General features: G+C 58.9%; 1 protein-coding gene across 2 annotated transcripts; it reads left to right on the top strand.

Annotated features, from left to right (window-relative positions):
* The first annotated feature begins 1940 nt into the window (after positions 1–1940).
* Positions 1941–23669, top strand: APLP1 (amyloid beta precursor like protein 1). Of its 2 annotated transcripts, XM_005311525.5 has the most exons (17): positions 1943–2237; positions 6685–6849; positions 7325–7454; positions 7671–7783; positions 8673–8851; positions 9120–9361; positions 10366–10496; positions 10870–10944; positions 11359–11517; positions 11977–12105; positions 12225–12324; positions 18514–18678; positions 19222–19245; positions 19363–19433; positions 20054–20122; positions 21408–21551; positions 22297–23669. In XM_005311525.5, exons 1-17 carry the CDS (start codon positions 2169–2171, stop codon positions 22393–22395), a joined length of 2064 nt encoding a protein of 687 aa, XP_005311582.2. In that variant the 5' UTR covers positions 1943–2168; the 3' UTR covers positions 22396–23669. The 2 variants fall into 2 exon arrangements, with proteins under 2 accessions (XP_005311583.2, XP_005311582.2); XM_005311526.5 differs by lacking the exon at positions 19222–19245 and having other exon boundaries at positions 1941–2237.
* Positions 23670–25590: the final 1921 nt, after the last annotated feature.

Raw genomic sequence — 25590 nt, 5'->3', positions numbered from 1 at the left:
TTCGAGGTGCCAGCATCTGCTGCCAACCTCCTGCCCCCAGCCACAGGGGCCCTGCTGGACGTCGCTCAGGACCATGCCAGCCTGCTGCAGACCCTGCACATTGATCGCAAGTGACCAGCTCTCTGGTGGGTGAGATGCCCGGGCGGGGCAGTGGGCTGGCATGGGGGGGGAATTGCCCAGATTCTGCCAGCTGGAGCTAGGGCATGAGGGTGCTGTGGGGGGTTAATCACTGCACCAGAAAGGAGTTCGGTGGGGTAGGAGGGAGCGGAGAGCACAGCATTGGGGGTCCCAAAAAAGAGGGACATGGGGGAGGGGAGAGGGGTGCCTAGACTGCACCTGGAAGGGCACTGGGAAAGGGGGTGCTGAGATTGTGAGCTGGGTGGCCTCTCTGGGATGGGGGGCTCTTTGGGGCTGGGGCTCTGATTTTCCCAGCCTGTGCATTGGGGGAGGCTGCATCAGGGATTGGGGGGGTTCCCCCAGCTGGACTTGCCCCCTTTCCTCTCCTCCGCTGCTGACCCCTGCTCTGTGAAACCACTAGGTGACTGTGAGTGCCCCTGAAACGCAGGGACAGGGGGGTAATTCTACCCCAGTGTCCTGGGGACCCTTCCACGGGGCTGAACAGTAGGGGCAGAGACTTCTGGGGGGTCTGAAGCTGCAGGACCCTGGGCAGAAGGGAGCCCCTTAGATACAGCTGTGCAGTGACCCCCGAATGGCTCCTTCTGCTTCTGATTGGGGCAACCCCCCCAAAAGCTGGCTGCATTTCAGCGCCGGGCCAGCCATCCCCATGCAGTGTTATGTGTGGCTGGTTCCCAGCTGCTCCACCCAGAAATGACTGCATCTCTGTGCCAGGTGGCTCCATTCCCCCATCCCTCCTTGCACTGCCTCCACCACCTGTGGGTGGCCCCGGGCCACGTTCTCCACCCCAGGACTGTGGAGCTGCATTTGTGGGGGTATATGACACCCTGAGCCCCAGCCTCTGGCACTTCCTTGTCCAGTGAGGGTAACAGGGGAGGCTCAGAGGATGCTGCTGGGGTGTGGGGGAGGCACCGTGGGAGGGCTCAGTGAGGGGCATCTTGGGGGGTGCACCACAGGGGGGAAAGGGGGGCTCGTTAGGGCCTGGCTTCTGTCCCTGGCTCTGGGAGGGGAGTGGGGGTGTAGTGGGACTCAGGACTGCTGGGTTACAGCCTATAAGGCAATGGTGCCAATCATCTGCCACTGCCAGGCCTTGCTCAGTGTCCTGGGAAGAGCGCAGAGCCATATTGACCCGTGTGTGGGCCGCTCTGTGCAGTGTCTCCCCACACACACCTTCCCAGACCAGGTCTGGCTTGGTCCGTGTTGCTAAGACCAGTGTCCCTGGCCTGGGGGAGGGGGGTTGGGCTGCACCACCCTGGGGAAGGGAGGGGAGGGCAGGGGTGTCTGTCCATCCTGCGCCAGCGTGGGCCTGTCCCTCCACGCCTGGGCTGCCACATCCCCAGGAATAAGAACAGGAGTACTAATGGCACCTTAGAGACTAACAAATTTATTAGAGCATAAGCTTTCGTGGGCTACTGCCCACTTCTTCGGATGCATATAGAGTGGAACATATATTGAGGAGATATATATACACACATACAGAGAGCTGTGCCCCCTATGAGAGAGCTGTATGTGTGTATATATATCTCCTCAATATATGTTCCACTCTATATGCATCCGAAGAAGGGGGCTGTAGTCCACGAAAGCTTATGCTCTAATAAATTTGTTAGCCTCTAAGGTGCCACAAGTACTCCTGTTCTTTTTGCGGATACAGACTAACAGGGCTGCTACTCTGAAATCTGATCCCCAGGAATGGGGCTTATCCCCTGTCTCCCCTGCTCCCTGTCTGTGGGTCTCTGCTCCCTGGCTGTCGGGGGAGGCGGGGTTCTGTGCGTCTGTCGCGGGGGGAGGGGTCCCGGGCTAAGGGCGGGGCCTGCCGGGGGCTGCAGCTGGCGGGCCAGGCTCCTCCTGTCACAGCCCAGCCGGAAGGGAGCCGCAGCGAGCTTGGGGCGAGCGCCGAGCTTGGGGTGGGGAGGAAGCGAGCGCAGGCGAGCCCGCGGACACCCAGCGCAGGGAGCTCAGGTTCGGCGGCTCGGCTCCAAGCCCGGCGAGGCGAGCTTGCGGGCGGGCGAGGGAGCCCGCCGGGAGCCGTGGCCATGGCTCTTCCCGCGGGGCTCTGGGCAGCCTGGATCCAGCTGGTGCTGAGCGCCGGAGCCACCAGCCAGGTGAGGGGGGTGGGGGCTCCCGGGTTACGGGGCTTGGGGGGCAGGGCGGATGTATGGGGGGCAGTATGGACGGGGATGAGGGATGCTTGGTTGGGGGCGCACAGGCAGCGCCCTATGGAGGGTTTGCGGGGGGGGGCGTTGTTTCTGGGCAGCCATGAGAGGCCTGGAGGCGGGCGGGGTCAGATGGAGGCGGGGGGAAGCGAAGAGGGGTATAAATCACCCCACTTCCCTCACCTGGGGCAGGCCATGACATAGGCTAAGGGCCCCCCACGCCCCTGTGTGTAGTTGGGGATGGGTTTAGCGGGAGCTTTCCAGATATGACTGTTTATGGGGGGAATGAGGCACAGAGGGACTTACCAAGGTCACCCCATGAGTAAGAGAGAGAATCCAAGAGTCCTGGCTCCCAGCCCCCTGCTCTAACTCACCAGACCCCAGTCCCCTCCCTGAGCCAGGAGAGAACCCAGGAGTCCTGCCTCCCACCACCCCCTGCCCTAACCCACCAGACCCCTTCCTCTCCCAGAGCCAGGAGAGAACACAAGAGTCCTGGCCCCTACTCTCAGGGGCCTGGTGCCCCATGCTATGTGGTCAGGGGGGTAGCAGCAGCAGTAGGTGATGCCCTGGACTCCAGGCTCCAGGTCTCAGTGCCCCCTTTCCCCAGGCGTTCCCCATGGCTCCGTTCTGGGACCCTGTGCTCAGGCCCCGCAGCCCCACAGCATAGGATGGGCCTGGCCTGGAGCTGTCCTTTCACCCGCCATGAGAGTTTCCTGGGGAGGGTCACTGTGCCCTGTGCCAATGGGGCAGCCTTGTGTTTGGGGGAGGGGAGCCTACTTCCTTGGATGGCATGATCATCACTGAGCTGTGCCCCCCCCCCGGCCTGTGGGGCTCCAGCCCTGCACAGGGGAGCCCCCCTGGACATTAGCTGCTGCTGAGCTCCCCCAAGGAGCCCCCAGTCTCTGGCGATGCCCCTGGCTGACCCCAGGCAGGCCTGGTTAGCACTCATGTCCCTGGTGCCACTGGCTGGCATGGCACATGGGGCAGCACCACAATGGCCATGCTTGTTCTGCTGCTGGTGGTAAGTGGGCCTCATGCCCGCTGGGTTATGGAGCCATGGGGGGATCCCGCCCCCCCCATCATCCTGGGCACACAGCTCTAGCCCATGCCAGCCGCTCTGGGTCAATCTGGGAAGAAGGGGAGCAATGGGAGCAGTTGGGGCCTGAGAACCTAGATTTCCCCCTTCCCCCCCCCAATGCTCCATCATGCAAGGCAGCGCCAAGGGACAGATCCGGGGGGGGGCAATGCCCCATGAGCGCTGCAGGAGGGGAAGGATAGGGAACCCCCTGCTGGTGCAGGGTCCCTCTGCCCTGCTGTGCCCTGTCTCTGGGAGTTTTACCCCCCCCCCCCCCCCCCATGTTCAGTGCCCTGCTGCTCTTGGGTTGATGGTTGGGGCCTGGTCTTTGGAGGGGTCGGTTCTGGTGCCCGACCCCCCTCCCCTCCCAGAGCTGGAATAGAACCCAGGAGTCCTGTCTCTTGGCTCTGGGCCCCTTGATACCAGAAAGCCAAACTGGATAGAGGTGAGGAGGGCTGGGTGGGGAGCCAGGACTCCTGGGTTCTTTCCTTGGCTCTGGGAGGGGAGTGGGGTCTAGGGGTTAGAGCAGGAGGGCTCGGGGCCAGGACTCGAGGACTCTTTCCCTGGCTCTGGGAGGGGAGTGGGGTCTAGGGGTTAGAGCAGGAGGGCTCAGGGACAGGACTCCAAGGTTCTATCCCAGCTCTGGTAAGAGAGTGGGGTAGAGTGCCATAACCTCAGATGTGTGTGTGGGGAGGGGGTTGTTCTGTAGTGGGGGATGCTGCTCCCCCCGTGGCTACCTTTGCTCCCCCCATGAATTTGGGGAGATCCCTCCGTCTGCCCTCGGTCCTATGTTCTTGCCAGTTACTACCCGCCCCCGCCTCCCCCAGCTTGCCATCTGGTGCCTTAATGTACTGATGGATGTAGCATGGATAATTCATGGGCTGGAGGGGGAGACAAGGAGCGGGGATGGAGGGGGGTGAGGGAGGGACAGAAAGTAGGGGGAAGGGTGGATGGGGTGGGAAGGGGATGGGTAGGGGGCACAGCTTGTAATTTTCACCCTCACAGCCTCTGTTCCTTCTGTTGTCCCCCTCCTGCTGCATTAGCTGCCATCCCATTAGCTGCCCCATGCAGCATCTAACCCCCTTCTCACCTGCCCCAAGGCACTGCGCTGGGGGGAGGCTGGAGTCAGCCCAGGCTAAATCGCGGCAGCTGCTGAAAAGCCGGAGTGAGCGGCTTAGCCAGGGAGAGCCGGGGTAATCTGGGCTGAACGAGGGCCACCCCCTTCTGGCATCCCCCACCAGCGCCAGCCCTTCCCCTCCCCCACTGCACAGACACAGCCTCCTGCCCAGCCAGTGCCCCCTCTCCCCCCCACAGAGACACAGCCCCTGCCCCCGTGTCCCTGCCCAGCCAGTGCCCCTCCCCAGGACACAGCCACATGCCCCCCCACCTCAGTGCTCCTCCCCCAGTGCATCGACACAGACCCCTGCCCCTCCCGCCAGTTCACCTCCTCCACAGAGACACAGCTCCCTGCCCCCCACTTCCCTCGCTCATCTAAGTGCTCCCCATCTTCCATGCACCACACAGAGATAAGGATCAGAGGGGTAGCCGTGTTAGTCTGAATCTGTAAAAAGCAACAGAGGGTCCTGTGGCACCTTTGAGACTAACAGAAGTACTGGGAGCATAAGCTTTCGTGGGTAAGAACCTCACTTCTTCAGATGCACTTCTTGCATCTGAAGAAGTGAGGTTCTTACCCACGAAAGCTTATGCTCCCAGTACTTCTGTTAGTCTCAAAGGTGCCACAGGACCCTCTGTTGCTTTTTACAGAGATAAGGGTCACCCTACTGGGGTGGAGAAGGGAAACACTCTGCACCCCTCCCCCCTGAAACCTGATACTTACCCAAGTGGGGGCTAAGAAAGGAAGAGCCCTCCTGATACATATGGGGGGATCTGTGGAGGCCCCCCAAAATCCTGGGGTCTCTGACCTTTCCTGGAGCATCTGAGCTCGGGGCAAGGGTGAGGCCCCTGGGATTATGGCCCAGTGCCACAAAACAGGGCAGAGAATCCCGACCCGCAGCCCCCGCTAGCCCAGCCCTGTCCCCCACCGCTCTGCCAGTGCCCCTCACTCCCGACCCACAGGCCCCGATAGCCCAGCTCTGCTGGTGCGCAGCCCCGTGGCTACCCTGGCAGGGTCAAGAATGAGCCCTTTGTTGTTGTTTTGGTTGGGCCGGGTGAGGCTGTGAAAGGCGGTTTGTTAAAGGGCCAAGGCTGGCACTGTGCCGGGCGGGGGCAGGGATGGCACCTGGTTCCTTGGTCCCAGGGCTCCATGGGGAAGGGGGAATGACCCTCATGCCCTGCTAGGAACTGTCTTCCCTGGGAAAGATAGGGGGTATTGGGGAAAATGGGGGGCGGGGATCCCATTTCCTCAGAAGTGATGAGTGGTAATGGTGGGGTATGGGGGAATGAGAGGGGGAAGGGCTGGGATGGGGGGAGGGAGGGTAAGGGGAGGGAGGGCTGGGATGGGGGAGGGTGATCCTGAAGGGGGTTATGTGCGGGGGAGGGAGAGGATGATAGGGGGAGGGTTATTTAAAATTCCTTCTGGGAGACGGTCTCCATGGCGACCAGGAAGATCGGGCAACTCCATGGGGAGCAATTACCGCAGCAACAACATCCCTGTGGTTGCTTGGGAGAGAGAGAGAGAGATGGATGGGGGGGGCATGAATGTGTCACTGAGCCACCCCCAGGGGCCCCCCAGCTCTGACAGAGCCCCCAAACCTGACCCACAGCCCTCCAGCTGCTGACCTAGAGGGAGAAGCCTCCGTGTCCCATTCCCTGCCCCCCTGAGCCAGCCAGTCCCTGCCCTGAACAGATCGCAGCTGGTGCCCCCTCGAGGGGAAAGGCCCCGAATCCTGCCCCCGTCCTCAGGGGACAATGTGGGGGGACAGCTGGGCTGGTGCAGTCGGGCTTGTACCGCCTGCGTCCCCGGGCCCCGGGTTCAGCCTCTGTTCAGTGCACACCAAAGGGGAAGAGGGGCAGGATCAGCTGGGAGCCCAATCTGGCTCCAGGATCAGGACCAGGGCTCCCCCACCTGGCCACAGGCAGCTGGCATCTCCTGCTCTCATCCCAGCAAGACAGGCAGGGATGGCATGTCTGGCCCGTGCAGTGGGGTTGAGTGCGGCAGGGGCAGGGCAGGCTGGGCACTCATCCCTCCCCTCATGGCATGGCGAGGGTGGAGCAGTCCAGGCACTAACCCCTCCCCCCTGTGGCTGGCACTGGGCATGGCGGGAGTGGGGCAGGCCAGGTGCTAACCCCTCCCCCCTATGGCAGGTGCTGGGCATGGTGGGGATGAGGCTGGATGGGCACTAACCCCTCCCCCTGTGGCAGGCGCTGGGTGTGGCAGGGGCACCTGTGTCCGAGCCCCAGGTGGCCGTGTTCTGTGGGAAGCTGACCATGCATCGAAACCTGCAGACGGGCGGGTGGGACCCCGATGCTGCTGGCGCCCGCAGCTGCTTCCGCAACCGCCAGGAGATCCTCGCCTACTGCCAAGAGGTACCTGCCCCACAGCTCCCCCTGCCCCACGGCTCCCCCACAACCCATGGTCTCCCCCTGCACCCTCCGCACTTGCACCCTGCCAGGAGATCCTCGCCTACTGCCAGAAGGTACCCACCCCCTCTCTCCCACCCTCCCTGCCACCCCCTTACCCCAAACAGCCTCACACTTGCCCCCTCCCAACAGCTGCTTTTCCATGGTCTGTTCCCCCCCAGTGATGGGGTCTCCCCATGCTGCGTTCTTCACACAACAGTGCAAAGGGCTGAAAGATATTTGGAGGTGGGGGACTGATCCGTCCCCGGGGGAGACCCAGGGGTGAGGAAAAAGGGGCAGAGACCCCTATTGAATCCCTGCTGCCCCATGGTTCCTCCCCTCAGCCCCTGCTGTCTGCCGCCATCTTTGGGGGGAGGGGCAGGATTTTATACCCCTATTGACCCCACCAGCGATAACTGCCTGCCCCCCGTCTGCCCCACAGGTGTACCCCGAGCTGCAGATCACCAATGCAGTGGAAGGCACCCAGCCAGTCACCATCGACAACTGGTGCAAGAAAGGACGTCCCCAGTGCACGGGGCATCGGCACATCGTGGTGCCCTACAGGTGCCTGGGTGAGTGAGGTCAGGTGCAGGATGCCTGGGTTCCATCCCTGACTCTGGGAGGGGACTGAGGTGGGTAGAGTGGGGGGCCAAGAGCCAGCACTGCTGGTTTCTCTCCCCAGCTCTGGGAGGGAAGGAGGGGCTGGGGTTGCAAACAGGGTGTGTGGGGGCCATGTTGACCCTGTGTGTGTGTGTCATCCCCTCTCACCCCTCCCCTCCCCGCACCAGTGGGTGAGTTTGTCAGTGAAGCTCTTCTTGTGCCTGACACCTGCAAGTTCCTGCACCAGGAGAAGATGGATTCATGCGAGAGCTATGTCTACTGGCACGGCGTGGCCAAGGAGGTGAGTGTGGGCAGGGGTGCCAGAAGACCCCCATGTCACCCCCAGGCTGCCAGTGCACGCCCCTTGCGGACTCCAGCGTGTACCACTACCTTCTGGGAGAGTTGGGGTGGGGCTTCTTGGGAGATACCACTCTCATGTGGGGTAGGCAGGGGTTCAGGACAGACAATTGGGGGAAGGGGGGCTTGAGAGATACCACTGCCATCTGGGGGAAGGGGTTCTCGGGAGATAATATTCCCATCTGGGAGGGAATTCTTGGGAGATACCATTGCCATTTGGGAGCAGGGAGTTTTGGGGAGATATCGGGGGGGGGCAGTTTGTGGAAGATACCACTGCTATTAAGGGGAATATTATTGCCATCTGGGAAAGGTCTAGTGCAGGGGTTCTCAAATTGGGAGTCGGGACCCCTCAGGGGGGTCACAAGGTTATTACATGGGGGGTCATGAGCTGTCAGCCTCCACCCCAAATCCCGCTTTGCATCCAGCCTTTATAATGGTGTTAAATTAAAAACACCTTTTTATATATTTATAAGGTGGGTGGTTTGCTATGTGAAAGGGGTCACCAGTACAAAGGTTTGAGAACCACTGGTCTAGTGGGATGCCATGGCCATAAGGGAGGGTAAGTCTGAGGACATACCATTGCCGTAGGGGAGTGGGCAGGTTTCAGGACATACCATTGTCGGGGGAATTTGGGGGAAAATATTGTTGCTATTAGGGGGTGTTAGGAGATACCACTGCCGTTGGGAGGGGGGAGCTCTCAGGAGATACCATTGCTATTGAGGAGGAGTTATTGGGAGATACCACTGCCCTGGAAGTAGGCAGCGAGGTGCTTGTGGATATACCAATGCTGGATTGTGTAGGGGTGTCTAATGCTGCTCCCCCACCTCCCCCAGGCCTGCAGCAGCGAGGGACTGGAGCTGCACAGCTATGGGATGCTGCTGCCCTGTGGGGCTGACCGCTTCCGGGGCGTGGAGTACGTGTGCTGCCCCTCACTCCCCCTCCCTGTCCGGTTGGAGGAACCCACCCTGGTCCCACACAACATGGCCCACCTGAAGGAAGAGCCCAAGCACAGGTGAGGGGACGTATAGGGCACTGTTATAGGGGAGCTTGCACCCTGCCTCCTTTGCTCGGGGCACTGCTGTGAGGGAAGCTCACAGCACCTCCATCCCCTGCGGCTCGGGGCACTGCTGCAAGGGAAGCTCACAGCACCTCCATCCTCTGCGGCTTGGGGCACTGCTGTGAGGGAAGCTCACAGCACCCCCATTCCATGCAGCTCAGGACACCACTGTGAGGGAAGTTCACAGCCCATCCCTGATTCTTGCCCCTCAACCCCACTGTAGTGAGAGGCTCCCAACAGGCTGGGCCCCCATGGAAGAGGAGACGCTGGAGGCAGATGGGGATGGGGAGGAGGATGTTGAGGAGGAGGAGGAAGAGAACGAAGGCCCCAGGGACAGTGCAGCCGACACTGACCCCTTCCCGGCCACCTGGGATGACTATTTCGTGGAGCCCGGTTACTACGATGACAGCGTCACCCAGACCACCATCACCACCACCACGCGGACCACCGAGGAGGAGGGCAAAGGTGAGACCCAGTCCCCGGGCAGGGGGCAGCTGCATGGGGTGGCGGAGGTGGCTGTCCACAATCCTCCAGGGCAGATGACTGCAGGGACAGAGCTGGAAGTTTCCCACAATCTCTTGGGGCTGGGCACTTCTGGGGAGGGGATGGGGGCTTCCCAGAATCCCCTAGAGTGGGGTGCTGCTGGCAGTTTCCCAGAATCCCCTGGGGCAGGCACTGCTGGGTGGCGGGGGAGGGCTGGCGGTTTCCCAAAATCCCCTGGGGCAGGGTGCTGCTGTGCTGACCCTTTCAGGCGGGGTGGGAGTTCCCAGGCAAAGGGGGATGGCACAGCCTGGCATGGAGCTGATGCACCTGCGGATTAGGGGCGGGAGATGGGATGCTCAGCTGCCTGGGCTGTTTTCATCTCCTCCTCACATCACAATGCGGCTCCTGTTCTGCGTGGCACAGTGCCCAGCTGTGCCAGGCTGAGAGGCAGCCGCTGGAGACCCTCCACCCCGCCTGGGCTCATGAGAAACTGCAGCCCAATGCCCCAGTGCAGTGCTAGGGGGCGCTCAGCTGCAGGGTTGGGGGCTCAGCAGGGGGCGCAGTGCTGCGGGGCAGGGGCTCAGTGGGGGATGCTGTGCTGCAGGGGTTGGGGCTCAGCAGGGTGCACCATGCTGCGGGGAGTGGGGCAGGGAATCGGCAGGGTGCACCATGCTGTGGGGAGTGGGGGGCTCAACGGGGGACGCCGTGCTGTGTGGAGTGGGGTGGGGGTTCAGCAGGGGGCACTGTGCTGCTGGGAGGGGTTCGGCGGGGTGCGCCGTTCTGTGGGGAACGGGGCGGGGGTTTGGCAAGGTGCACCGTGCTGTGGGGAGCGGTGGGCTCAGCGGGGGACGCCGTGCTGTGGGGAGTGTGGTGGGGGACACCGAGCTGTGGGGGCAGCAGGGCTCGGCGGGGGGCACTGAGCTGTGGGGCATGGCCCGATGGGGACTCATTAGGAGGTACCGAGCTGACAGCCCCTCTCCCCACAGCCAGCCCTACCCCGCACCCCACAGATGGCGTGGATATCTACTTCGAGATGCCAGGCGACGGGAGTGAACACGCCAACTTCCTGCGAGCCAAGATGGACCTGGAGGAGCGCAGGATGAAACAGATTAACAAGGTGCTTGGGGGAGGGACTCGACCCCTACATCCACCACCCTGCCCTCCCCCCTTGGTTTTTCCCAGCACGGTAGCTCACACATGGGCTCCGCCCCCATGTCATCCGTGTCTGTAGGGGTCTCTCCGTGGCCAGTTCCACATGGCCAGGACTGCCCCCAACTCACCTGTCAGCAGGTCCTGTCAGGTTCTGACCCCCTTGCTGCCATGGGGGCATGTTACCATGTCTGTATGTGGCCCGTGTGCCGGCGAGCATGGAGAACGCGCCCCGTCCCCAGCGGGACTGTGGAGCTTGCAAGCCTGGGGGATGCAGGCTGACGACAGGCAGGGTGCTGGACGTAGAGCCAGCCCCCCAATTCATCCCCGGTCCCCGCCAGGTGATGAAGGAGTGGGCCGAGGCGGACAACCAGGCCAAGGAGCTACCCAAGGCTGACCGGCAGGCGCTGAATGAGGTGAGACCCATGTCTGCTGGGAGAGCAGGGTGGGGCTGCCCCCACAGGTTCATGACCCCGCCCCCTCCCTGGCCACTCCCTCCCGACACCCAGGGCTGTCCCACTGCCTCCCTAGGGTGGCACCAAGTCTGCCTGAGGGGTTGGGGGACCCCACTCATTTGTCCCTGCCCCACTGGCGCCCCTCACTTCTCCCCTATGGGTTCCTGGCCCCGCCCCCACTGACTAGCCTCTCCTCCTCTGACCTCCCTGGCCTCACCCATTTGTGTTCTTGACCATGGCCCCACTGCCTCCCTGCTCCTCCCCAGGGAGGGTTCCCGGCCCCACCTCCAATAATCTTCCCCCTGGATTCTCAGCTCTGCCCCCTTGAGGGCTCCTCACCTGGCCCCCGCTGACCCCCGGCCCCTCCCCACACAGCATTTCCAGTCTATCCTGCAGACACTGGAGGAGCAGGTGGCGGGCGAGCGACAGCAGCTGGTGGAGACACACCTGGCCCGGGTGGTGGCCGTGCTCAATGACAATCGGCGCGTGGCACTGGAGAGCTACCTGAGCGCTGTGCAGAGCGACAGCCCGCAGGTGGGCCAGGCGGCCTGGATCCAGCGGGGGTGGGAGGGGAGGTCAGCCTAGAATGGGTTCTAGAACAGGGGTGCCAATTGGTTTGCCCTGGATTGGCTGCCCCAGCAAAGTGCTGCATAGGTTGGTGGGATGAGCCAGTCTAGAACAAGTTCTAGAAGGGGTTCTAGGGTAGGAGCACTGATTTGCCAGCTCTGACTCCTCCTCTCTCCTGTATTTGGCTGCCCCCGTTAGAGCAAGTGTTGTGTGGATTAGTGGGAGTGGGTCAGTCTAGAACTGGTTCTCAAACAGGTTCTAAAGTTCAGATTTCTATTGCCTCTGCCTCTCCCCTGCGATTGGCTGCCCAGCCAGAGCAAGTGCTGAATGTATTTGCAGGGGTGGGCCAGTCTAGAATGTGTTCTAGAGTAGGGGTGCTGATTGGCCAGCTCTGACTCCACTTCTCCCCTGTGATTGGCTGCTCAGCCAGAGCGGGTGCTGCCGGCGCTGAAGCGGTACATGCGGGCGGAGCAGAAGGACCAGCGGCATACGCTGCGGCACTACCAGCATGTCCGTGCCGTCGACCCCGAGAAGGCCGAGCAGATGAAGTTCCAGGTGGGGACACCCCCCCCCCCCCGTGCCCTCAACCATCCCCCACGCCCGGTGGTCAGGGAGGGGAGCACCTGTCCTAACAGCCCCCCCGTCTGTCTGTCTCCTCCTCCATCTGTCCCCAGGTGTATACCCACCTGCACGTCATTGAGGAGCGCATGAACCAGAGCCTGGCCCTGCTCTACAAGAACCCTCAGCTCTCTGTGGGGTTGCGGGACCAGATACGTACGTATTCCGACGGCTCCTCCCTTGACAGGCCTTCACCTGGCTCTCCACGGGGCTGTGGGACCAGATACATACGTACCCCAACGGCCCCTCCCCCCATCGGCCTCCCCCGGCTCTCCATGGGGCTGCAGGACAAGATACGTACATACCCCGACGGCCCCTTCCCCCAGCTCGCTGTGGGACCAGATACACATGTACCCTGCAGCCTCTCCCCCAGCTCTCCGTGGGGCTGCGGGACCAGATACATATGTACCCTGACAGTCCCCACTCCCCCTGGCTCTCCACAGGGTTGTGGCACCAAATACATATGTACCTCGTCAGGCCCTCACCTGACAGCCCCATCGCCTGGCTCTCTGTGGGACCAGATACATCAGTACCCCGATGGCCCTTCCCCCAACAGGCCCCTCAACTCTCTGCAGGGCTGCAGGACCAGATACATACATACCCCAGCAGCCCCCTGATGGCCCAGGGCCCCTGACATCCCTCCCCCCTGACAGTCCCCCTGGCTCTCCATGGGACTGAGGAACAAGATACGTACAAACCCCGATGGCCTGGCCCCCCCAACATCTCTTCTCCCAATGCCCCCCCCCATGTACCCAGCTTAGAATCATAGAATCATAGAATATCAGAGCTGGAAGGGACCTCAAGAGGTCATCTAGTCCAACCCCCTGCTCAAAGCAGGACCAATTCCCAGCTAAATCATCCCAGCCAGGGCTTTGTCAAGCCGGGCCTTAAAAACCTCCAAGGAAGGAGACTCCACCACCTCCCTAGGTAACACATTCCAGTGTTTCACCACCCTCCTAGTGAAATAGTTTTTCCTGATATCCAACCTGGACCTCCCCCACTGCAACTTGAGACCATTGCTCCTTGTTCTGTCATCTGCCACCACTGAGAACAGCCGAGCTCCATCCTCTTTGGAACCCCCCTTCAGGTAGTTGAAGGCTGCTATCAAATCCCCCCTCATTCTTCTCTTCTGGAGACTAAACAATCCCAGTTCTCTCAGCCTCTCCTCATAAGTCATATGCTCCAGACCCCTAATCATTTTTGTTGCCCTCCGCTGGACTCTTTCCAATTTTTCCACATCCTTCTTGTAGTGTGGGGCCCAAAACTGGACACAGTATTCCAGATGAGGCCTCACCAATGTCGAATAAAGGGGAACGATCACGTTCCTCGATCTGCTGGCAATGCCCCTACTTATACAGCCCAAAATGCCGTTAGCCTTCTTGGCAACAAGAGCACACTGTTGACTCATATCCAGCTTCTCGTCCACTGTGACCCCCTAGGTCCTTTTCAGCAGAACTGCTACCTAGCCATTCGGTCCCTAGTCTGTAGCAGTGCATGGGATTCTTCCGTCCTAAGTGCAGGACTCTGCACTTGTCCTTGTTGAACCTCATCAGGTTTTTTTCTGCCCAATCCTCTAATTTGTCTAGGTCCCTCTGTATCCGATCCCTACCCTCTAGTGTATCTACCACGCCTCCTAGTTTAGTGTCATCTGCAAACTTGCTGAGAGTGCAGTCCACACCATCCTCCAGATCATTAATAAAGATATCAAACAAAACCGGCCCCAGGACCGACCCTTGGGGCACTCCACTTGAAACCGGCTGCCAACTAGACATGGAGCCATTGATCACTACCCGTTGAGCCCGACGATCTAGCCAGCTTTCTATCCACCTTACAGTCCATTCATCCAGCCCATACTTCTTTAACTTGGTGGCAAGAATACTGTGGGAGACAGTATCAAAAGCTTTGCTAAAGTCAAGAAATAACACATCCACTGCTTTCCCCTCATCCACAGAGCCAGTTATCTCATCATAGAAGGCAATTAGGTTAGTCAGGCACGACTTCCCCTTCGTGAATCCATGCTGACTGTTCCTGATCACTTTCCTTTCCTCTAAATGTTTCATAATTGATTCCTTGAGGACCTGCTCCATAATTTTTCCAGGGACTGAGGTGAGGCTGACTGGCCTGTAGTTCCCCGGATCCTCCTTCTTCCCTTTTTTAAAGATGGGCACTACATTAGCCTTTTTCCAGTCATCTGGGACCTCCCCCGATCGCCATGAGTTTTCAAAAATAATGGCTCTGCAATCTCACCCGCCAACTCCTTTAGCACCCTCGGATGCAGCGCATCCGGCCCCATGGACTTGTGCACGTCCAGTTTTTCTAAATAGTCCCGAACCACTTCTTTCTCCACAGAGGGCTGGTCACCTTCTCCCCATGCTGTACTGCCCAGTGCAGCAATCTGGGAGCTGACCTTGTGCGTGAAGACAGAGGCAAAAAAATCATTGAGTACATTAGCTTTTTCCACATCCTCGGTCACTAGGTTGCCTCCCTCATTCAGTAAGGGGCCCACACTTTCCTTGATTTTCTTCTTGTTGCTAACATACCTGAAGAAACCCTTCTTGTTACTCTTAACATCTCTTGCTAACTGCAACTCCAAGTGTGATTTGGCCTTCCTGATTTCACTCCTGCACGCCTGAGCAATATTTTTATACTCCTCCCTGGTCATTTGTCCAATCTTCCACTTCTTATAAGCCTCTTTTTTGCGTTTAAGATCAGCAAGGATTTCACTGTTTAGCCAAGCTGGTCGCCTGCCATATTTACTATTCTTTCTACACATCGGGATGGTTTGTTCCTGCAACCTCAATAAGGATTCTTTAAAATACAGCCAGCTCTCCTGGACCCCTTTGCCCTTCATGTTATTCTCCCAGGGGATCCTGCCCATCTGTTCCCTGAGGGAGTCAAAGTCTGCTTTTCTGAAGTCCAGGGTCCATATTCTGCTGCTCTCCTTTCTTCCTTGTGTCAGGATCCTGAACTCGACCATCTCATGGTCACTGCCTCCCAGGTTCCCATCCACTTTTGCTTCCCCTATTAGTTCTTCCCTGTTTGTGAGCAGCAGGTCAAGAAAAGCTTTGCCCCTAGTTGGTTCCTCCAGCACTTGCACCAGGAAATTGTCCCCTACGCTTTCCAAAAATTTCCTGGATTGCCTGTGCACCGCTGTATTGCTCTCCCAGCAGATATCAGGGTGATTAAAGTCTCCCATGAGAACCAGGGCCTGCGATCTAGCAACTTCTGCTAGTTGCCAGAAGAAAGCCTCGTCCACCTCATCCCCCTGGTCTGGTGGTCTATAGCAGACTCCAACCACGACATCACCCTTGTTGCTCCCACTTCTCAACTTTATCCAGAGACACTCAGGTTTTTCTGCAGTATCATACCGGAGCTCTGAGCAGTCATACTCCTCTCTTACATACAATGCAACTCCCCCACCTTTTCTGCCCTGCCTGTCCTTCCTGAACAGTTTATAACCATCCATGACAGTACTCCAGTCATGTGAGTTATCCCACCAAGTCTCTGTTATTCCAATCACATCATAGTTCCCTGACTGTGCCAGGACTTCCAGTTCTCCCTGCTTGTTTCCCAGGCTTCTTGCATTTGTGTATAGGCACTTAAGATAACTCAATGATCGTCCCTCTTTCTCAGCATGAGACAGGAGTCCTCCCCTCTTGCGCTCTCCTGCTTGTGCTTCCTCCCAGGATCCCATTTCCCCACTTACCTCAGGGCTTTGGTCTCCTTCCCCCGGTGAACCTAGTTTGAACCTAGCTTCCCAAAGGCCTCTGCCTCCGATGGCCACCTGACACCCCTCCCCCCAGTGTCCCAGCCCCTGATGGCCAGTGTCCCCGATGGCCCAGTCCCACCAATGCTCCCTTCCCCTTACATTGCATTCCCCCAACGACCTCCCTCAACATCCCCATCACCCACCCCTGGCTCTTGGGGGGCGGTGGGACCTGTGTGTACCCCCTGCCAACTCCACTCCCAATACTCCCTCCCCACCCCTCCCCCATGACACCCACCCCACCAACTAGGTGCGTGTTCTGCCCTTGCCTGGCTCTCAGAGGGGCTGTGGGAGCTGGCTTATACGTACCCCACACCCAGGGGCAGCAAATTGCAAGGGCCTGTGGTGCCCTTGTTCCACCAATATGAGAGCACAGGGGCCCGGCTCCATCAAAGTTCGGGGCCAGGTCTCTTCCCCGGCCCCACCTGCCATCCCTGGACAATTTAAAAGGGCCTGGGGCTAAGCCCGCTCCATTTCCAGAAGCAGCTGGCACATCTCTGTGGCCCCAGGGGAATGGGGGGGCTCTGCGTGCTGCCCCCACCCCAAGCGCCGACTCTGCCAAAATGGCCAATGGGAGCTGTGGGGGGTGGTGCTTGCGGGCGGCAGCACGTGGAGACCCCTCTGGCCTCCCACCTAGGAGCTGCTGCCAGAGGGGGTACAGGTCACTTTCAGGAGCCGCCCGAGGTAAGTGCTGTACCCCTCACCCTCCCCCGCACCGCAACCCCCTGCCCCAGCCCAGACCCTGCCCTCCCCATCCCCTCATGCACCCTGCATCCTCTCCTGCACCCCTGCCCCAGCCCAGACCCCGCTCCCAAACTCTCTCCCAGAGCCCACACCCCCTCCTGCACCCCAACCCCCAGCCCAGAGCCTGCATCCAAACTCCCTCCCAGAGCCCGCACCCACTCCTGCACCCCAACCCCCAGCCCAGAGCCCGCACCACCCAAACTTCCTCCCAGAGCCTGACCCCTTTACACCCAAACTTTCTCCTAGAGCTTTAGGCAGGGGTGTGTGTGTGGGGGGTGGGGCGGGACTTGGACCCATTCTGGGTGCCACCAAAAATTATATAAACCTGCCGCCTCTGCCCACACCCATCTGGGATGCCTCCTACTCCTCACACTTCCTTGCCCCCCTCGTGCTCAGCTCTGGGAGGGGAGTGGGGTCTATTGAGTTAGAGCAGGGAGGCTGGGAGCCAGGACTCCTTGGTTCTATCCCTGGCTCTGGGAGGGGAGTGGGGTGTGACGGGTTCGGTCACAAAGACCCTCTTGGGACTCTTACCTGATGTATTTAGACTACTTCTGAACCCGTTTTCCCTGCTAGTTTGGGACTCCAGAACCCTGCCATGTTGAGCCAAACATGCTAGTCTGCTGCAACACAGACCCAGGTCTGGTCCATGCCCCCAAAGCTGCAGACTTTAACCAAAAACTGCTCAAGTCACCTATCTCCAGCACCCAGACACCTAGTTCCCAATGGGATCCAAACTCCAAATAAATCCGTTTTACTCTGTATAAAGTTTATACAGAGTAAAACTCATAAATTGTTTGTCCTCTATAACACTGATAGAGAGAGATGCACAGCTGTTTGCCCCCCCCCCGTATCAATCACTTACTCTGGGTTAATTAATAAACAAGTGATTTTATTAAGTATAAAAAGTAGGATTTAAGTGGTTTCAAGTAATAACAGACAGAACAAAGTAAGTTACCAAGCAAAACAACAAAACACGCAGGTCTAAGCCTAATACATTTAAGAAACTGAATACAGGTAAATCTCACCCTCAGATGTTCCAATAAGCTTTTTTTTAATAGACTAGACTTCTTTCTAGTCTGGGCCCAATCCTTTCCCCCGGTACACTTCTTGTTAGTTCCAGCTCAGGTGGAATCTAGGGGATTTCTCATGACTGCAGCCCCCTTTCTTCTGTTCCACCCCCTTATATATCTTTGGCACAAGGCGGGAATCCTTTGTCTCTCTCTGGGTTTCCACCCCTCCGTCTAAATCCTTCTAAATGGAAAAGCACCAGGTTTAAGATGGATTCCAGTAGCATGTGACATGTTCACATGTCCTGTGAGACTTCATTAATCACTGGCTGTCACACAGTAAGGCTTACAAGTAAACAGAGCCATTTACAACCAATTGTCCTAGCTAATGGGAGCCATCAAGATTCCAAGCCACCATTAATGGCCCACATTTTGCATAGTTACAATAGGACTTCAGAGTAATACTTCATATTTCTAGCTTTAGATACAAAAATGATGCATACATAGAAATAGGATGATCACACTCAGATTATAAACTTTGTAATTATACCTTACAAGAGACCTTTTATATGAAGCATATTCCAGTTACATTATGTTCACACTTGTTTGCACTCCATATGTTTTATGAAAATATGCTATGTCACATGGGGTTTAGTGGTTAGAGTGGGGGGGCTGGGAGCCAGGATTCCTGGGTTTTATCCTGAGCTCTGGGAGGGGAGTGGGGTCTAGTGGTTAGAGCAGGGGGCCAGGTTCCCAAGAGGTGGTGGGGATGCTTCTTGCTGGGGAAGGTCTCTCCCTGCTGTGACCCGTGTCCCCTGGTCTCTTCAGAGGAGCTGCTGCGGGCAGAGCGGGCAGGGACCAGCAGCCTGCTCACCACGTCCATCTCCGAGACACGCACCACCGAGGAGTTCCTGCCGCTGGACAGCAGTGAGGACCTGAGCCCCGAGGACCATCCTGACCACCTGGGGGCTGGGGACTTCTTCCAGGGGGAAGGTGAGGGGGTGGGGCCAGAACCTGGGGGGATGGATCCTATGGGGATGGGGGCAGGGCCAGAACCTGCAAGGGCAGAGCCAGAGCCTGTGGGGGTGGATCTCATAAGGGTGGGGCCAGAGCATGTGGGGCAGGAACTGATGGGGAGTCCACAACCTGCTGGGACAGGACTAGAACCTACAGGGCTGGGACTGTAGAGAAGGTGAAAGGACAAGGCCAGAACCTTTGAGGGTGGGGCCATGACTCATGGCATGAGGCCAGAACCCAAAGCATCAGGCCAAGGGCAGGGAAGGAACTAAAACTGGTGGGAGAAGTGCTGTGGGGCAGGGAGGGGGATTTGAAGGGGATTACCCCCCCCCCATGTGCCTGTGCCTACCCCAGGCTGGGGGGGGGGGGGCAGTTTGTTTTCCATGGGGGGAGTCAGCATGGGCCCCCCAGTCCCCACCTCAACATGTCTGTTGTCTCTGCTCTGTGTCTCTTCCTGTCGCTCCCCCACCCCACGGGCCGTCTTCTTCCGCCACTCCCGTGGGGACCCCTCCTCGGCAGACTCCCAGCCAGCCGCGAAGAAAGGTGAGTGCCTGGGGGTGGCCGACTGCACCCTGTCCCCTCGCAGGGATCAGCCTGCTTGACCTTTACTCGCCAGGACTACTTCCCCCACTGCCTACGTGACTCTTTTCTTCCCCACAGCCTCGGGGATGGCGGCGGAGTATGACTACCTCACCAGCGAGAAGATCCCGTTGGGCAAGGATGAGCAGAGGGTGAGCAGGTCTGGGGACTCGGGGGCCACCCCACATTAGTGAGTAGGGGTGGGAGGGGAACAGCCGCTCTGGGATGCACAAGACCTTCCCCTGGATGGAATGAGGGCACAGCTTGACATGACCCCCCTCAGCTGGGGATGTGGGTGCAATGCATGATGGGAGAGCAGCTTGATGTGACTTCCCATGAACGGAATGAGGGCACAGTGCATTATGGAAGACATGATTTCCTCCAAGGGTAGGTCTATACTTACCTCTGGGTCTGGCGGTAAGCAATCGATCTTCTGGGATCGATCCCGGAAGTGCTCGCCGTCGACGCCGGTACTCCTGCTCCGCGAGAGGAGTACGCGGAATCGACGGGGGAGCCTGCCTGCCGCATGTGGACCTGCGGTAAGTTCGAACTAAGGTACTTCGACTTCAGCTACGTTATTCACATAGCTGAAGTTGCGTATCTTAGTTCGAAGTGGGGGGTTAGTGTGGACCAGGCCCAAGACTATGATGACAGTGTGTAAGGGGAATGCGGCTAAGCACCATTTACCCACAATACTTGGCACCCTATTGCCATGGAGGGATAGGTGTCCCCTCTCAGCTCTAATGTGTGTATCCCATCCCCCCACCCCCAGGTAAACATCTCCATGGGGGACATCAAAGAAGTGGTGTACAAGTCCCCGGAGATCCAGCGCGACGAGCTGGTAAGCAATTGCGACATCCGCAACGGCAGCACTGCCTCCCTCCACCCCACCATGTACACCCCCCATCCGTGTCCCCCTGCAGTGCTGTCTCCCCACCGCCATGTGCACCCCACAACTGTGTCCCGCTGCAGTGCTGCTTCCCCTCTGCTGTGTGCCTGCAACTGTGTCCCCCTGCAGTGCTTCCACCCTCCAGCCCCGCTCCACCGTGTGCGTTTTGAAACTGTATCCCCCTGTAGTTCTGCCTTCTCATGGCCCTGCTGTGTGCGCTCCGCATTGCAGTCCCCCTGTGGTTCTCCCTTAAGTAGGGTTACCATATTTTAATTTAAAAAAAGGAGGACACTCCACGGGGCCCCGCCCCAACTAAGCCCCTTCCCTGGCCCTGGCCCTGCCCCAACTCTGCCCCTTCCCCTGAATGCTCCGCCCCCTGCTCCTCACCCTCCCCTGCTTCCTGCAAATCAAATGTTCACCGGAAGCCTGAAACAGGGAGGCAGCAGGTAAGCTGGGGCGGGGTGCGGCGCGGCCCAGTCCAGCTCCCCTGGCCGAGCAACTCCCTCTGGCGGCTGGCCGGCCCAGGCCAAGAGGCTCTGGTCCCGGCGTCTCCTGCTGGGCTCGGCTCGGGTCCTGGGGTGCCGGCCCCCGGCCCCGCACCTCCGGCCCTGGCCCCCGGCTGAGCACCGCCGGGCCCTCCCTCCCTATTTTCCCGGACATGTCCGGCTTTTTGGGATTTCCTCCCGGACCGGGATTTGAGGCCCAAAAAGCCGGACATGTCCGGGAAAATCTGGACGTATGGTAACGCTACCCTTAAACCCCTCCATTCCTGGGCGTGCACACAGCTATGGACACTCTACCACCATGTTCCCCTTTGCATTGGTGCCCCCAGAGCTGCGTGCACCCTTCAACTTGCTTCCCCCTCCCCCCGCGATGGTGCCTCCTGCTCACTTGCCCCCTCCATCACTACTGGATGTAATCCCCATCCAGTAGCACCTCCTCCCATACGCACTGCTGAGTGCATTCCCCATCTGCAGTCGCAGTCCTTCTGCTGTGCACCCCCAGATGCTGCAACCTTGCCCTTGCCCCATCATGAGCCCTAGAAAGTCTAAGGTGTCCCTGACAACCTGCACCCCCCCCCCCGGGGGATGGGGGGGTAAAACTAATCTGAACCCTAAACTGGGGCTTCTCCCTCTAGGGCTGTGGGACCTGCCCCTCCTTGCTAAGCCCCCCAGCCTCCCTCAGTGAGTCTACCAAGAAAGGGGAAGGAGCACATGACTCTCTCTGTCCCCCACAGGAGCCGGACACCCTGGTAACCATTAACAGGGGTGCCCTGATTGGCCTGCTGGTGGTAGCAGTGGCGGTCGCCATGGTGATCATTATCAGTCTCCTGATAGTTCGCCGGAAGCCCTACGGGACCATCAGCCACGGCATCGTCGAGGTGACGACCCCTTCAACCCCTCACAGGGACCGCTGTCCTCATAGGACACAGGGTGGCACGGCACAGCCAGGCAGAGCCAGAGATGGAGCCCAGGTGTCCTGGCTCCCAGCCCCCCGCCTTGCTCTGACCTACTAGACCCCACTTTCCTCCCAGAGCTCAGGATAGACCTAGGACAGCTCCCAGCCACACTGTACTGCCTCCTAGCGATGGGGTTTGGGAGCAGTCACCCTAAATCTTTTCATTTGTGGGAAAAGGGGGTGGAGCCTCCAGCACCCCTAACTATAGGTGCCGACTCCATGGATACTCCGGGGCTGGAGCACCCACAGAGAAAAATTGGTGAGTGCTGAGCACCCACCGGCAGCTCACCGCCCCGCCCCCCTGCTCCAGCTCACCTCCACGAGCATGCTGCCATGTCCTGCTTCTCCCTCCCTCCCTCCTAGCGCTTGTGCCGTGAAACAGCTGTTTCGCGGGGCAGGGAGGGAGGGGGCGAGGAGGGGGAACACGGCACGCTGGGGGAAGAGGTGGGGCCGGGGTGGGGATTTGGGGAAGAGATCCAATAGGGGCAATGAGGGGGTGGAGTTGGGGTGGGGACTTTGGGGAAGGGGTTGGAATGGGGGCGGGGCCAGGGGCAGGGAAAGGGTGGAGTCGGGGCAGGGGCAGGGACTACGAGCCCTGATTGGCGCTAGAGAAAGTTGGCGCCTATGCCCCTAACCTCTGTGTCTCTGTCTATCCGTCCCTGGGGCAGGTGGACCCCATGGTGAGCCCCGAGGAGCGGCAGCTCAGCAAGATGCAGAACCACGGCTACGAGAACCCCACCTACAAATTCTTCGAGGAGATGCACTGAGAGGCCGGCTGCACCATGGGTGGGAGGGGCAGTGGGGGGGGACATGGCGTGAAGCATTTACAAACCGCTACCCCTCCCCCAACACTGACAGGAGAGGATTAAACCCCCTTCCCCCTCATGCCTTCCCGTCCCATCTCCCCTTCACCCACTGTCCCCCCACAATGTTCCCCAGCCCCCCACAACCCTGCCCCTAGTGCTCCCCCAGTCCCTTTCCCATTCTGGTTTCTAAACAGCCCACGCTGCCCCCATGGAATCATGTCCCTACAATGAGGGGGGCTTTGGGTGTGCTGTAGCAGGGGTGTGGTGGGGGGGTCAATCACATCAGCTGGGTTGTGGGGGGTGTTTGTTTCAAATGTGTGCACATGCACACAAGACCGTAACTACACACAGCAACCCACCAATGTGCACCCTCTCGTATGTGCAAGGCTATGACCTACGTCCACACAATGCAGACATGGCACCATAACCTATATCCAACACCCAGCCCTACACACAGCAACACTTGTGTCCAAATCCACGTGCTGTTAGGTGCACACATACACACATGTCCCTCGCTAGCTGTACTTAGTATCAGAGGGGTAGCCGTGTTAGTGTGTATCAACAAAAACGAGGACTCCGGTGGCACCTTAAAGACTAACAGATTTATTTGGGCATAAGCTTTCATGGGTAAAAAACCTCACTTCTTCAGAGGCATGAGTGAAATGCCTGTATCTGTAACTTTCACTCCACGCATCTGAAGAAGTGTTTTTTTACCCACGAAAGCTTATGACCCAATAAATCTCCCCAGACTCCTTGTTGTTTTAGCTGTACTTAATTTATTTCAATGCTTGATTTGGGGAGGGGCGTTGGGGGGGGGGAGCAGTGGGATAGGGTCACATTGGGGGATGGGATAGGGTATATCCACCTCCCATGACTGGAGGGTTCGGTGTCTGGAGCAGGCAGGACTAGGCAGCGTTGCCCTGGGTCTCTCTAGAGCCTACACTTGCCCCTTGCCCTGCCAGTAACTCCACACATGACTCCACAAACTCCCCCCCACAGTAAAATGGCTGAAATAGGATATACCACCTTAACTCCTGCAGTGAGGGGGGCATTGGGGATATATCCTCATGCCACCGGGGGGGGGGGGGGGGGGAGTTGGGATATACCCTTGTCCCTGGCCGTTGGGGGGGGGAGGTATTTGGGACATACCACCTTACTCCCTATGGGGGCGGGGGGAAGATGGGGTGGGAGTTAACAAAATAAAAAATGAGGGTAATTTATTTCCTCTGCGTAAAGCTGCGTGCACCCTGGGTTTTGTCCTTTGTTCCATCTGCGTTTAGTGTCGGTAGAGTGACCAGACAGCAAATGTGAAAAATTGGGACGGGGTGGTGGGTAATAGGAGCCTATATAAGAAAAAGACCCAAAAATCAGGACTGTCCCTATAAAATGGGGACATCTAGTCAGCCTAAGTATTGGTAATGGAGCGTCCATGGTCCTGCGATCAAGGGAGTTCTTTGCTCTGGGGCTCGGTTTTATTGGGGGGAGGAGGGGCGAGAGGTTCAGCTGGGAGGAGTTTGACAGAACGTACCACCTGCTGCAGTTGGGGGTATTCGGGATATACCATAGTGCCACTGGTAGAAGGGCACAGGTTGATACAGTCGGGAGCTACCATTTTACATCTTCAGGCAGAAGGGTGCCTTTGGGATATACCATCTTATCCCCTTTAGCAGGGGGTTGCATTGTGGATTTACCATTTTATTCCCTTGGAGTAGAGGAGTTGCCTTGGGATTACCATTTTATCCCTGGAGTAGCGGGGGCATGGGGTTTGCAGGAGCTACACTATCTTCATCTCTGGGAGGGGGGAGATTGCAGTGACGCTGGCACTCCAATCTGCACTCCTTAGGTGGGGGGCCAAACCAAGGATGATGGGGGCTTATCCCTCTAACTACCAGTGACACCCCAGAGGGAGGGATCCCCTTGATAATTCCACCCCCCCAATATAGGCCCCCCCAGTTGTTGGCATGCTGCTATTTTGCATGTCTGTGTTTAAAGAAGGGAGGGATGACGGGGGGGTTGATTGCCCCCCAAACACACCTATCCCACAGGTCTCTGTCCTCCACACCCGCGTGCTTCTCTTTAACCCTTCTGTGCCCTGACTGCAGAGTACCAGGCTGCTCGCTCTGCTTCACACTCTTTGGGGCTCACACAGTTGGAATGGCAAGATGGAGAACATCACCCGCTGCTAGCGGGGGGAGTGTCCCCCCCCCCGGCCACCACCCGAACTAATAAAATAGTCACTTCCGGAAACCCATCATGTGCCTGGACTTTCTGTGCTGCTTGAAGTCGGGGGAGGCTGGGCAAGGAGAGATCCTGCCACGTGGGGCCCTGTGTTGTAGGGCGGGGTGGGGCTCAATAGGGAGCATCGTGCTGCAGGGAGTGGGACGGGGGTCTCAGCATGGGATGCTATGGTGCAAGGAGCAGGGCTCAATAGGGGATGCCGTGCTGCAGGGAGCAAGGGTGGGGGGCTCAGGAGGGGTGCTGTGGTGCAAGGAGGGGGGCAGGGCTCAGGAGGGGCGCTGTGGTGCAGGGAGGGGTGGGGGGCTCAGGAGGGGTGCTGTGGTGCAGGGAGTAGGTGGGGGGGCTCAGCAGGGGGCGCCGTGCTGCAGGGTGCCTAGCTCGGCAGGGTGCACCACGGGGGCTCAGTAGGCTCGCTCACCTCTTGCTGGCCCAGTACAGTGCTAGGGGGTGTTGTGCTGCTCAAGCTATTAGGGTTGTGTTGGATCCTAGGGGAAGGCGCTTTCTGCTGGGAGCCTGGAGTCCTGGGCTCAGCCTAAGGCCAGCAGGTCTTCTGTCCAGGAGCACCACAGCCCCAGTCGCTGACAAGGCCCTGCCCCTGTTCCTTAAGGCAGCCATGGCCTACTGCTGTCCTCGCAGAGGTTGCTGCCCAGGACGGACTCGGAGCCACCCCACGTGCCACCTTTCAGATGGGATGTGCTCTGACTAGGAGCTTTGGGCCCCTTCTCAAACTGTTACAATGCAGTGCTCTCAGAGAGCCGAGACAAAACTTGTGAGTCCTAAGTCCCAACTCCCAGCCCCCCCTGCTCTAACCCACTAGAGCCCACTCCCCTGCCAGAGCCAGGATAGAACCAAGGAGTCTTGGCTCCCAGCTCCAACCCACTAGACATGGGGTGGGCAAACTTTTTGGCCCAAGGGCCA

The sequence above is a fragment of the Chrysemys picta genome, chromosome 20 (genome assembly GCF_011386835.1).
Source record: "Chrysemys picta bellii isolate R12L10 chromosome 20, ASM1138683v2, whole genome shotgun sequence".
In the NCBI taxonomy this organism is placed as follows: domain Eukaryota; kingdom Metazoa; phylum Chordata; order Testudines; family Emydidae; genus Chrysemys; species Chrysemys picta.
The sequence above is the reverse complement of the archived record's forward strand: the minus strand, read 5'-3'. Positions and strand labels throughout refer to the sequence as shown.